Source organism: Pseudochaenichthys georgianus, chromosome 1, assembly GCF_902827115.2.
Source record: "Pseudochaenichthys georgianus chromosome 1, fPseGeo1.2, whole genome shotgun sequence".
NCBI classification, from domain to species: Eukaryota; Metazoa; Chordata; class Actinopteri; order Perciformes; family Channichthyidae; genus Pseudochaenichthys; species Pseudochaenichthys georgianus.
This window is the reverse complement of record NC_047503.1, coordinates 13,399,372-13,413,303: the sequence shown is the minus strand read 5'-3', so window position 1 is coordinate 13,413,303 and position 13,932 is coordinate 13,399,372. Positions and strand designations below refer to the sequence as shown.

General features: G+C 41.4%; 1 protein-coding gene across 2 annotated transcripts in view; it reads left to right on the top strand.

Moving 5' to 3' along the window:
• Positions 1–10,471: 10,471 nt before the first annotated feature.
• Positions 10,472–13,932, top strand: part of chrna8 (cholinergic receptor, nicotinic, alpha 8) — a 56,951-nt gene continuing 53,490 nt past the window's right edge. For both annotated transcript variants that reach the window (XM_034087863.1, XM_034087786.1), the window contains exon 1: positions 10,472–10,865. In XM_034087863.1, the coding sequence (XP_033943754.1) occupies positions 10,796–10,865 (70 nt within the window). In that variant the 5' untranslated portion in view covers positions 10,472–10,795. The remainder of the gene's footprint in view (positions 10,866–13,932) is intronic.

Genomic DNA, 13,932 nt, shown 5'->3' with positions numbered 1-13,932 from the left:
AACCACCACACTCAGGGACAGCTTCATCCCACAGGCAATAAGACTGTTAAACACCTGAACTTTTGAAACAGCATCCACAACATTAATCTGGCTACAATTTAGAAATTATGTATCTAATATATCATATTCAATCACTTGCATATAGACTCTTATTGCACTATTCCACTTTTTTACTATTTTTCTTTTTCTATTATTAATAATAATAAATAATAAAACTGAAAAAACTGAAAAAATAACGGCCCGTCCACACAGCGGCGTGCGTTGACGCTTGCCGGCGGGCGTGTCTGACACTCGACCAACAGCCAATCACATGAATCTCCCTCCCCTGACACACAAGCAGCGGTTTGATTGGCTAGAGCTTGTACTGGCATATGATTCGATTGGCTGACGCTTCTGCCGAGGCGTCAAAAGTTGAACATTGCTCAACTTTTGCAGCGAGCCACGCCAGCAACGCTCCGCGTCGCTTCCCACGATGCAGTTCGGCTAAAGGTGACGTCACCCCATTCAAAGTGAATGGGCAGAAGCGTTGGAAGCTTCAACGCACGCCGCTGTGTGGACGGGCCGTAATGTATAATAATTTATTATACATTATTTTTTCTATTTTTTCAGTTTTATTGTGTTGCACTGTTGGAGGGGCCTGTGACCTATGATTTTCATCATCATAACTACACTGTAGCTATGTACGCATGACCAATAAAAGCCTTGAAACTTGAACCTTGCATTAGGACAATGTTTTGTACTATTGCTACAAAATGTTTCTTGTTTTTATTGGCTTGGAGAATTAACTGGAGGAGAGTATGGAGAGTTGAGAATGCCAAAGGTGATGCCCGGGGGGGCGAAAAGGTGCAAAATATGGAGATCGAGGGGAGAAACAATAGAGAATCAGGCAAGACGAAATTTAAAACAGGAGGAGGAACACCATCTTGAGAAAAGGCAAGAAAGTGAGAAAAAAGTGGTGTAAGTGTTAAAATGACGGCTAAAGTAAAGGAAGATTACAAAGTTATACATAATGAGGGGGGAAATCAGTGTGCGAAATACCCGTCAATAATCGGGGGGGTCCCCATGTCCCGTTTATTGCACAATATACCGGTCGAATATTTCTCAATATGCAGTGAGTAGACCTATATACAATATGTCATGGATGCAAGCCAAGACAATCAGTAGTCTATAGCAGCGTTTCTCAACTGGGGCGCCGTCTGGCGTCTTCAGGGGTGCCGTCAAACAATTCTATATTCTGACGTTCATATGCATGAATGAATACGCGACCGTTAAAGAGCTGTCTGTTCTATGTGAGGAAATGCTTTTGCTAGCCAAAATAGAAGATATTTGTGAATAAATGTTTTGAATTATGAATAACATTTATTCATTTTAGTGACCATTGCAAGTGACAAATAAATATTATAACTTGAGACCCCCCTCAAATGTTGCTGTTGAGGCTTTCAGGGGGGGCTGTTAATCAAGGCAAAACACTCTCACTCCATAATCGTCCAGGAGCGACGTTTGGTCAGGGTCCCGTGGCGTGACGCTCCTAGGCTCCTTCAGCTTCATAAAGGGACGCAAATAGCTTTCAACTGATTGCAATGTATTCCCATCTGCGGCAGGATTTGACACTCATGGAAGCACGGCATTCGTTTGTGTCGGCTGCCCTTAAAGGCAATGTGAGCGTCCATTCCCATTGGATAACGGAGAATTGTACACCCGGAAGTAAGTATTCCTCTTACTGTCGATTGATTTTACAGTGATATCTGCACTACTCATCGACTAAAAAACACCAGATTATCCTTGTTAATTACACAACATTGATTGGTTTAAATTGTGTGCAATGCTTTTGTATTTTTCCCCTTTGATTCGGAGAAACAAATATTTTTTCGGAGTAAAGGATGGCAGAAGACACTACACTACCCAGAATCCCCAGCTATCGTTTAGGACTACACCATGTGCTCTGTTTGACATGTGCTAAGATGGAGGTTGCTGGCCAGTCTGAATCTCTCGAACCTGCGTATCCATCGCTCCCAGTCTTGAGGCTTTGCAAAGTCGAATGCTTCAGGTGGTTGGATGGTGAACGTAGCGCTCGGAGGAGCGTTAGCATTAGCCTGTAGCTGGGGAGGTTGTGGAGGCTGTGCAGCCGGTGCGGCTGCAGCTCCGTCGTCTAACATCTCGCCGCTTGCAGACGTTAACTTTCCACAACTCTCTTTCCAACTTCAACCTAGCTCTTTACCGCTGCCCACGTTCTGACACCATGTCGTGGTAAGCGTAAAGTAATACAGACGGTTTAGAGCAGGGGTTCTCAAAGTGCGGCCCGCGGGCCAATGGCGGCCCTCGGAAATGTTTCTGGTGGCCCGCGATAGTTAATGTGACACGCTGAAATGCATGCGTTATATTTTAATCCTCCATGGTTGTATCTAGAAAGAATTAGAATGGAATTTAACCCTCTGGAGTGCGCATAATTTTACGTAATTAATCATATATTTTCGATTATAAGGAGTAGAAATATGATTCCGATATCCGCGGAATCGCTGGAAGAGTAGCTTTCCAGCGGTATCTCCTGTGAGACTGTAACCAGGGCACAGCAGCCAATATGGCCGCTCAAAGCAGCTTGACTTTACACTGTGTGGGATTGGTGGATTTGTGTGTCCGTCAAGGAAATCTCGGCCGGCAGCCATCATGGTCTCAAATGACCAATGGACATCGAGAAACCACTAAGGGCCTACCCACCAAGTAAACGTCCAGTTTACGTCTGTGAGGAGAGAGAGAGAGACAGAGAAAATGGCTAAAAAAAACTTTACAGTTGTCGACTTCGCTAGAGATTTTTTTCGCTAGCAGCAGTGAGGATAGAGCCTCAGAACCTGAAGTCTTCGACTCTTCTGAAGAAGAAGAACACAAAGACAACAACAACAACAAGGATCCATTTGGACATGGGTAAGTGTAAATATTACAGTAATAGTGTACTGGCAATGTGTGGGGAATACCGCAAAAATGAACAATAGGTTTATTGATATATATTTTTTTATCGATAGTCATGAACTTTTTATTGGACAAAATAGACTCCATTAGCAAACGTTTACTCTGTGTTAACGTTATTTTGGTGTGTAAAAGTGAGATTACATGTGTAGATGATTAAATTAATTATGTATTTGTCCCACAACGGAGACATTTACAGTGACATGTTTTTGCCATCGATTATTTTATCATACTGTTCTGTACAGATGAGACTTTGTCATAGATTTATTTATATGTGTGCCTGTTATTATTTTACCGTCCTGTACAGATGAGACTTTGTAATCAGATGTAGCCTATGTATATGTGTGTCTGTGATTTTATACTGATTGTAAAGTAACTGGAAATACCTGTGTGTGTGTGTGTGTGTGTGTGTGTGTGTGTGTGTGTGTGTGTGTGTGTGTGTGTGTGTGTGTGTGTGTGTGTGTGTGTGTGTGTGTGTGTGTGTGTGTGTGTGTGTGTGTGTGTGTGTGTGTGTGTGTGTGTGTGTGTGTGTGTGTGTGTGTGTGTGTGTGTGAGAGAGAGAGAGAGAGAGAGAGAGAGAGAGACACTCCTTCCGCAACCTCCCAAACTTTATTTTTATGTGTGCATTGTTATTTGTGCTTGAGCAACATTTTACTTGAACTTTATTTCAATTAAATTAGTTGTAATTATTGTCCTACACAGGCGGCGTTTATCCAGCAGCCAGAACATCCATCTGTGCCGGCCCCCAGGTCAAGATCTACTGTGGCTCAAGGGCCTTTACCAGAGCCATCACCACCAAGGACCAGCAGACCAGCATCACTACAGCTGCCTCCACCTCCATCTGCGGCTGCCACCAGGTCAAGATACACCTCAGCACAAAGGCTCCACCACAGCCATCACCTTCAACCCAGCCAGCAAGGAGGTCTCGTGGAGGTCTCGTATAGCACTTGTACACCCCACCTACACAGCAGCCCATGCACCATCACCCCCACCTACACAGCAGCCAGACCCACTGTCTTGGAAGACAGACAAAGACCTTGACACTGTCTTGACATTTATAATGAATAGTTGGTTGAAAGTTCTGATGTTCAATATTGTAAATAGTGAGATTTTCCAGTTTCTTATATTTATATAAATAGTTAATTGAAAAAAACATATTTATAATAAATTGTTGGTTGAAAAAAAAAAGGTTGAATGCTCAATTTGTATTTGTACACATATGACCATATGAAGTCATTATTCAGTCCTAATGTATCTCAGTCCCTGCTGTGGTGAAAGTAGAGTGATAAACACCTATTTTACTCAAAATTTGAATTTTTTTAATTTTAGACATGAATTACACATTTATATACAGTGTAATTCAAATATTTCACTGCTTTTGTGATCCTATGACTTTGGTAACCAAATCTAAAACACCAAAACAATTCGATCACATGAGTACATTTGTGTTTTCACAAGAGTTTTGAAGATTTTCCAAAAATCGGATGTCACATTTTAAGCTTTTGAGCTACTTATCTCATCAAACAGTGCTCTAAGGTGAGCAATATGCATATATAGCAAGACCAGAGATTGTCCTGAACATTTTGATATTTAACACATGGGGTGCCATGTGAGAAGAAATACATTTAAAAGGTAATTTAAGAAAACAGGGTTAAGAGGCTTAAGAATGGTAAAACTGCACCCCCTGGGTTGTCATTCCTAAATTATGAATGACAGCTTGTGGAAAGTTTGCTAGACTACTGGTTGCATGGCAACTAGGCATCTCGCGAGTTGCGGTAATTGGTTAGTACAATAAAGAAAGGATTTGTTTTGGAATTATTTTGTGTTCCGTTTTTTCTTGGGCGGCCCTCAATCCAATATTGGGTACCTAAATTGGCCCTCGCTCATCAAAACTTTGAGAACCCCTGGTTTAGAGCATGGTGGTTACTTTATTCAGACTTGTACTCTCCATGTCATTTCCTAGTAGCATCACCAGTCGTCCACATCCGGTCTCATACCTCCTGTTAGCTCTATCACAATAAAAGCATAACAGCTAACACCACACTTAATAAGCACCGTAACGTTCATGATATAATTTCTCGGTCATAATCGGTTGTTTCCGTGAACGGCCGACTGTTGAGTGACGGCAAATGCTGCGGCTGCAATGCATTGTGGGGCAGCATTTTCTCCTCTCCTTTCGTCAAGGGAGGTCCAGTGGTTCCATGGGAGCCTGCCTGCAGACCTCCACTCTCAGGACAGTTCCGGTGCAGGCTGCACTCTCGGGACACCTCTGTCACTACCCGATCTGCAGCTCTGCCCGATCTGCAGTGCGCATGTGCGAGATGGTCCGCCATATTGGACAACACCGGACGGCAACCCAAGTAGGACAACATTGACACAGTGGCTTTTGGCAAAGCTCAAAAGGAAAACTCGAGAGAGATGAGTTATTGTTATTACAACGTGACTTTACTATTATTTAACAATTCTTTTTATTGGGTTCTTTTATTTGGGGTTAAGTACATTGTCAGAATAAGTGAGACATGAATTGAACTTCTGTTAGACAGCTATATGCCATACATTTTGCACACATTCACAGTAAATATGTATTCAGTATGATAGCTATGTGTCCAGCCCCCCCCCCCACTCATCCATATATTAACGGATTTTGACCATTTTTGTTGCATTTTTCTCCTCTCCTCTCACTGATCGAATGGCAAACGCGACCCACTGTCGGAGGGCCTCCTCTGCTCTGGCGGTCGGTTCCTCCGAATGCGGTTTCGACTCTGATGGCCGGGAGGGTGTGCTGCGTTGGGGTGGGGGACTTCCCCCACTCTGCGTGTCTCTTCCTTCCCGGGCCGGCCGATATGAACCGTGACCAAGGCCCTTTCTCATTTCATCAAATTCCCCTCCTCGACTCCTCGGTCCTCCGGTAGTGACCCGGAAATGAATTTCAGCGCGCCATGTTGAAGGACATCTCATTTCTCTAAATGCACTTCGAGGACCGAGGATCGAGCGTCGAGGAGGCCAGTAAGGAGGAGCTATAACCGAGGATACACTGATGGGTCCTCCACAGTCCTCCACGGCTCCTTCGTGGATGCATTTCCGGGAACAGAGATGTTTCAAAGAGTTGTGACGTACGGCCGGACTTATCTCAGCCAATGACAGCTCTGCATGCATCCCCTGGATATTATTTTATTAACTGCTCTCATCGCAACGCAATGTTTACAGTGCGAACAGCTGTGTGTACAATATATATCACTCAGTATCAGGCCTACTCTCTTTATCCCTTTATTTGCTTTAGTTTAGTATATCTACAAAGAGTCGATATTTTTCTAAAACCATTTAGTGCTTCACATGATAAAATACACAACGGCTGTAGCCTGTTTTAGGAGCTGTATGTGCGTGTGTGTGGTACAGTGTGTGCGGAGATGCAGCGGACAGACAGATCTCAGTTGGTTCGGTGTCCTCTGCTTACTTTTAATACTTGTAAATAAAACTTTTGGCCCGTAATTTATTTTCCTCATTGTAGCGACCAGAGGGGAGAGGGGGGGGGGGATATATCCAGTCTCTGACAGTGTTACGTTATAGTGCTCTGTTTGATTCTGAAATTGTATATATTTATATAAATATATACATATATATATATGTGTGTGTGTGTGTCCGCATCTGTAGCCTGTTATTGTCTCATTATACCGCACTGTGAATGAATTAAAAGTAAATATATATGTCGTCATGAACACATCTGTCCATCAGACAGAGTGCTGCTGTGCCTCTTGTCATCATTAATGGACGTCTCTTTAAAATGACTGCTCAGAGGAGAGGAGTTCTCATTTCTCTAACCGCCTGCTGCTTCCCCTCCTCTCTCCTCGGTTCCCCTCCTCAGTCCTCCGCTCGCATCTCCTGTGGGCGGGACTAAGTATCGAGGATAGGAGTTGAGTAGGGGAGTTAGAGAAATGAGAAAGGGTCCAAGACTCACCGTCCAGGGGTCCCACGGGTCCCGCAGCGGAGGTTCCCAGCTGGAACCTCCCCACCTTCGTCGCATATATATATATATATATATAGGGACACCTTGTATTGTAGTTAATATCAGTACAGTATCACTTTTCATCACTTAGATTGATTGAACTGTTCTGCCCTTACAGCGTGTATCCCTATGCGTAGCTAGACAGTTAGCTAACATTTAAAAGTCCTCCAATAAAGATGCAAGGTTTTCTTTCTTGACTTTACTGTTCTTCTTTACTTTGTAAAACTGTAACAATACAGACATAAAACAAGTATGCAGGCTTTACATAACATATAAGTAGCACTGTACAAACGACATACATACTACTATTAGGAATTAGCTATCATTAGCATCACTATTAGCTAGCACACGTCAGAATCGTCACTTCCTGTACTGACAGTGGAGGTGTCCTGAGAGTGGAGGTCTACACCGGAACTGTCCTGAGAGTGGAGGTCTGCAGGAGGCAGACCCCTCTCAGTGGTTCCTAAGCTAAAGGAGGTATAAAGGAAGTTTGAAACCTCCTTTCCTTTCATTTAGAGAATTGGAAGGGCACTTAACATGGCTGCCACTGACGTACTTCCGGGTCATTTCACTTGGTTAGGAAGGTTCCTAAGCTAAATGGACTATTGGAACGCAGCCTCAGAATAGACCGGAAACTATTCTTTTACCGTTCTGTTTTAATTTCACAATAAAGTTAGTGGTAATCATTTGTTTTGATATTATTGTTTTTTATTAACTACTAGACCGCTGGGTCATGTTAAGACCATCTTTTCTGTGTTGCTGTGGGTTTTTTCCATCGCTTTTGTGTTACAAATATCAAAACGATAACAGAAGTATCCGTCGTAAACTAAACCAGAAACAGCAGTATATTTTATTTTGTTAACACTGTAAACTTGACAGCTTTTTAACCCGCACCACCTACTGGTTAAAACACGTTATTACACGTTTAGAGTAATTGCAATGCAGGTAGATTGTATTGCTTTTTAATGACTGTTTTAAAATGCCTTTTTCTTAATGTCTTTCATTTTTGTAAAGCACTTTTGAATGTGTTATATTTGATGAAAACATTTAAATATTAAGAGTACATACAACATAGTGGGAAAGTAGAAGGTAAATGACTTAAATAGAATAGAAAATATCAAGAAGACACTGTAAGTGACAATAAAACAGTTTAGTGCCTGATAGGAGGATGTGCAAAACAGACAAACTAATAAGGCTTTATTCAAACATTAAAGAATACTTTAGGTTAAGGTCTTCTTCTAAATAAGAACAAAGCTTTGGGGGTATCTTCAGATAAATATTAAGCCTGACAAAGTACTAAACGTCTAATATATTGCATGGTTTGTTTTGGAACTTGACAATCAACTTTCCTGCAATGTTAACTATGTTGAAGCACTTATTTTAACTGACATTATACATATTAATTATACTCTTATAAGATGTATGTAGATAGAATAAGAAATGTGCAGAATATGTTTAATGGTGGAGGTATACACACATATTGATAGATGTCTTGTAATGCACTGTTGAGGAACATGTGACCCAAGTTTTTCATTCATTGCATAACTACACCGTAGTTGTGTATATGATATCAATAAACCTTAGAAAATCTTGAAATCTTGAAAGGGATGTGCAAAATAGCCATTATATACAGTCTAATTAACTATTAGTAGAGAATAACGAGTAATGAATATACTTTATAGGGATCTGCAGATAAATGTTTAGTCTTCTCAAAATATCTCTCCTGATTGTTGGCACTTGACAATCACCTTCCCTGAATTTTACTCAGGTGTAACTAAAGTCTGCTTTAAGGGTTGTTTATATTTCACATCATTAATCAGAATCTGCAAAGTAACTAAAATAAATGTAGTGGAGTAAAAATACCAGGTTAACCTTAAAGAAAGCCCTCAGGATTATAAAAGACCCCCATCACCCCAGCCACAAACTGTTCTGTCTGCTGCCGTCTGGCACAACAGCCGCATTCTAGGAGAGGATGTGGCTGTTGTGGAGGACTACAAGTACCTGGGAGTGCACTGAGACAATGGGCTGAACTGGGGATCAACACTGACGCTGTGTACAAGAAGGGGATGAGCAGACTCTATTTTCTGAGGAAGCTGAGATCCTTCCACGTGTGCAGCAAGATGCTGGAGATCTTCTAGTCTGTTGTGGCCAGTGCACTCTTCTTTGCTGCGGTCTGCTGGGGGGGGGGGGGGCAGCATCAGAGCCGGTGACACCAGCAGGATCAATAAACTGATCAGGAAAGCTGGGTCTGTCATCGGCATCAAGCTGGACCCCTTTGAAGCTGTGGTGGAGAGGAGGACACTGAACAGGCTGTTGTCCATCATGGATAACCCCACCCATCCTCTCCACCTGCTGCTGGACAGTCAACGGAGCTCCTTCTCCAACAGACTGCTGCAGCTCCGCTGTCACAAGGACCGATACAGGAAAACATTCCTGCCCACTGCAATAACACTGTACAATAAATCACCTCTGTCTGGAAGAGAACTCTCTGCTCCATAGTTTCTCTTGGAATAAAACCTTGCTGTATTTGCATATATAATTATCTACATGTATATTTTCTATTTTATTTCTATTCTTGTTTATTTGTAGTTTTGTTTTATTGTAAAATGCCTTGTCTTTTATGCTGCTGCAACAAAAACAATTTCCCAAATTGGGATCAATAAAGTACCATCTTATCTTATCTTATCTTACCGGACTAAAACCACCAGATTCAGGGACAGTTTCATCTCACAGGCCATAAGACTATTAAACACCTGCACTTTGAAACAACATCCATGACATTCATCTGGCTACTACTTAGAAATGATTTATCTAATATATCATATTCCAATCACTTATAGACTCTTATTGCACTATTTCACTTTTTACTATTTTTCTTTTTGTATTTACTTGCACTATTTGTTCTGTTTATCTGTTTTATTGTGTTGCACTGTTAGAGGAGCCTGTGACCTAATTTAATAAAAATCAACTTTGTATACACACAATGCACTGTTTTTTTAGAACAACAATTCTTAACTAATGCACCATAATACATTCTGACGAAAAATTTAAATTATTATGAATACAAATAAAATAAAAGAAGCCTCCCGTGAGTTACTACAAGCTATAAAGTAGATTAAAACAATTAAATAAAAAGCTCACTGCAGGACGTTGTAGAAATGTGTGTGTGCACCGCGACAAAGGAGCCTCATTCACTTTACATTGGGGTTGTTTGCGTGGTGCAGACACGTACATGTAGCAAAGTTCGTGACTCCACCACGCACTGCGGTGTTAAGGAGTCGTGGTGGAGTCACGCATTCTGGTGAGATCAGGTTGGATAACACGCTAAAATTAATTAGGCTACCTAGTTTCTAATTCTACATTCGCATGAGTAAATAAAACGTTTTCCAAACTAGAGGGTGAGGTCATGTCACCCTCTATTGAAGATTTCTGCATGTGTGTGTTTCTCTTCTGAGTCATCCCGACACATAAAGCAGATGAGGATGTAGCCGAAAGGACTGGAGGGGACAAACCACGAGGAAGTTGACGGCATTGCGCAGACAGGTGGCTGTCATCAACACCAGCACGAGGAAACACGCAGAGGACAAGCACGACAAGTCTGATATATGAAATACAGCTGAGCGCAGACAGAGGGGAGGAGAGTGGAATCTTAAGTGACTTTTGAGGTGACAATAGAGTAGACTGACAACGCGAGTGTGTGCGCGAGAGAAAGAGAGAGAGAGAAAGAGAGCGCGAGTGAGAGCGCGTGCAGCACCAGCAATCTGACAAGGCTGCGCTCCCCCGAAGTTTGACATCCCCAGCAGGCAACAGAGGGAGTGCACCGCTGCTGCCATGGAGCCACTGAAGTGTACCGGATCACTCTTTTTTGGAATTTACATGTGGGCGACATTTTGCTGTCAAGGTGGGTCACTGATGGAGCCTTCAGTCTGTGTCAGGGGGATAGAAAAGAACAAAATGCAGCCAGGCACCTTTGCTTTTATATTATTTTTATTTCATTCTAGCGTCATTTATCTAAACATGTGTCAAAAAGATAAAAACTGTAGTTGAGAAACACTTCGGCTCTGTTCGGCTATTCACTGACACATCTGGCGTCATACACATATGTCATGACATGCAGGCTCTAGAGTTACTACAGATAGGCTACTTTTGTTTTACATGCTAAATATTAATTAACTTTCCTACATCTCTTACTACATACAGCAGTTCACATGTGTGTTATAATAAGTATAAAGGCTACTAAAATGTATTTACTGAGTACTAAATGTGCAATTACGCAGCGCGTGAGTTAGTGTGAGTGATGTGCGCGCGCTCGAGTGAGCCTTCCTTATTATCAGACAACATCTGGTCCAGAATAAGGAGGGCGTCCCGGGAGACGATGCACAAAACCAGTTCACCCCCTCTGTGTAATCTGAGGCTAAAGGATTGGCTAATCCGTGCCGGCATTGGAGCAAGAGGACCCTCAGAGAGGAGGTTAAATCTCTGTAATATGTTTGAATCCCTGGTTTACATTAGGCTACTCTGTATGGTGATATTAAACTGAGGGGACCTACTTTTTTGTTAAAGAGAAAGGGGAAAGGAGAGGAGGTCTTGACAAAGTCACATCTCTTAAGCAACAAACTCGAAATGAGGGTGCCCAGACTCCCCACAGCAATGTATGAACCAAATGTGAATGTCAGACTTGCATTCATCAGGTGGCCAAAAACAGGACTTTAAATGCAATATAAAGTTGATCCCTGCCTGATGGATGTGTTTTGCTGCAATTTTAAGGATTTGTTTAAATGAAATAATGCTGCAACACAGCATAATTTGCCTTTTCTCTTTTACATTTGAAGCAAACTGGAGAACGTGAAGCAAAATACTCAGCATTTATGAATCGTGTTTGTGTGGTCCTTGAAATATATTAACACAAACAAAGTGACCTTGTTGATATTCCTCAGGAAAATAAGTTGAATAGATCAGATTCTGTATCTCAGATTTTTGATATAATGTTTTCATACAACCATCTGTGAACCTGCTGCTGTGATGTGATTTGAGAAGCCTCCTCAATGTTCAGGCGGCCAGAGGCCTGGGGGACATGAAACATTGACTCTATGGCTCTGTCCCACTGATGTCCCTTTTATTGTGAATTTGATATTGCTGCGAGCACCAAGCTGTTAGGGGTTGCACTTGTTCTGGCACTAGAAAGCTCCAATATGGTGCAACAGAAAATGTAAAAAAACAAAACAAGATTTTGCTTAGGGGTATTTAGTCATTTTTAGGATATAACCTGCAGCATCGTTTGATAATATTATGATCAGTTTGTTGATTTTGTGGGCGTTATTATTATTATTGTTTTTTGGGAGGCACATACTAGTAGAAGGCCGTTATCATCTATTCAACTTGCTTAAGTAACTTAAGATATGACAAACATATCTATTTTAAATTAAACCATGACCTTTTCTGTAACAAGTCATCTTGTTGCCTAAACCATAAACAAGTAGTTTTGTTATAAATGTTAATATGTTTAAAACTGCAATTATTAGACCTTTAATGTTGTTGGAAGGTACAATTAGGCCTATCTGTTCTATTAGAAAGGCAGTGATAACCACTGATAACGTCCATTTAATGGACTAATTCCAACATTTGAATGGATGCCTGCAGAGAAGCTATTGTTTTGGTTACTTTTAAGAGTTAAATCATGCAATGTATGCTGCAGCAAGCTAAACAAAAAGTTCATATTTCCTCTTATTTCTTGTTTATTTAATGTCGGTGCTTAAATGGGGCTCGCATTCACTACTTCGGTGATTCTACTAATGGCAGGTCACATTGGTAAATTGCATTTGTTTTAACGTTAACACAAGTACATCATTTATTCAACTAACTTCCTTTGAATACTGTATGCACGAAGAAAAATATAGAGTGATATATACATATTATTATGGCATAGCTGAGTTCAGAAAGGGATAGCTGGGATACCTTGAGATACAAAGCTGTTGCTGTTGAACTGTTTCACCTTGAAATGTTTTATTCACTTTGAAAATGAAACTTGTATTGCAGGAGCACTTTGGTCATATATATCTACATCCAGGGGCGGACTGGGGGGAAAAAGTGGCCCGGGGATTAATTGACAGACAGGCCCACTTAATACGCGGCATGTATCGGCCGGCCGGCGACGGAAGTATATAACTTAACAAAATACCCTATGCATTTTATGTTATTTTGGACCATTATTCATATAGTAATCACATTACCTGAGCCCTTGAGTTGACTAGAGCAAAATAGTTACAGCATATATTTAGTGATTTTAATGTTAACAGATCATTGATGCAATAACATTTGCCTGACTAATAAAACATGGGTGTAGGCAACATCCTTCATTTGGGTGAGACAATTTAACAAGGGATGTGGGCAGGTGGTGGACCTAACCTCCTCTAGGGGGGTCTGGGGGCATGCTCCCCCGGGAAGATTTTTTTTTTTTAAACGGTATATATATAAACAATATATATATTTTTTTTTTTTTGGCCCTCCAGCCCACGCACAGCACCGGCCCACAGGGAAAACTCCCAGTATTCCCAATGGCCAGTCCGCCCCTGTCTACATCTCATGTGGCTATAGAGAAATTATCTCTGATGATGATGAAACATCACAATAAAAGTCAATATGTTGGAGCGCTTGCCCATGGGAGCACGAGTGTTACACATTGATGTCTATGACTTATGAAGTAAACAAAGTGAGTACAATCAAGTCTTTTCAGGCAAGGGTGGATCGTGTGGGAGAGAAACTCATTGTGATGTTAGCCATAGCAGACCATTTACATGCACAACTACCTATAAAACACTACAGGAAAGGGATAAAAGCAGAAAAAGCACAATAGGGCCTCTTTAAAGGAAATTAATCCCTCCAAGGTAGAGTGACTCATAAAGTGAACTGCCTGTCTGTCTTCTGCTGCAGCATGCCAGCAATAAAAAAACACTTGCTATACAATACAA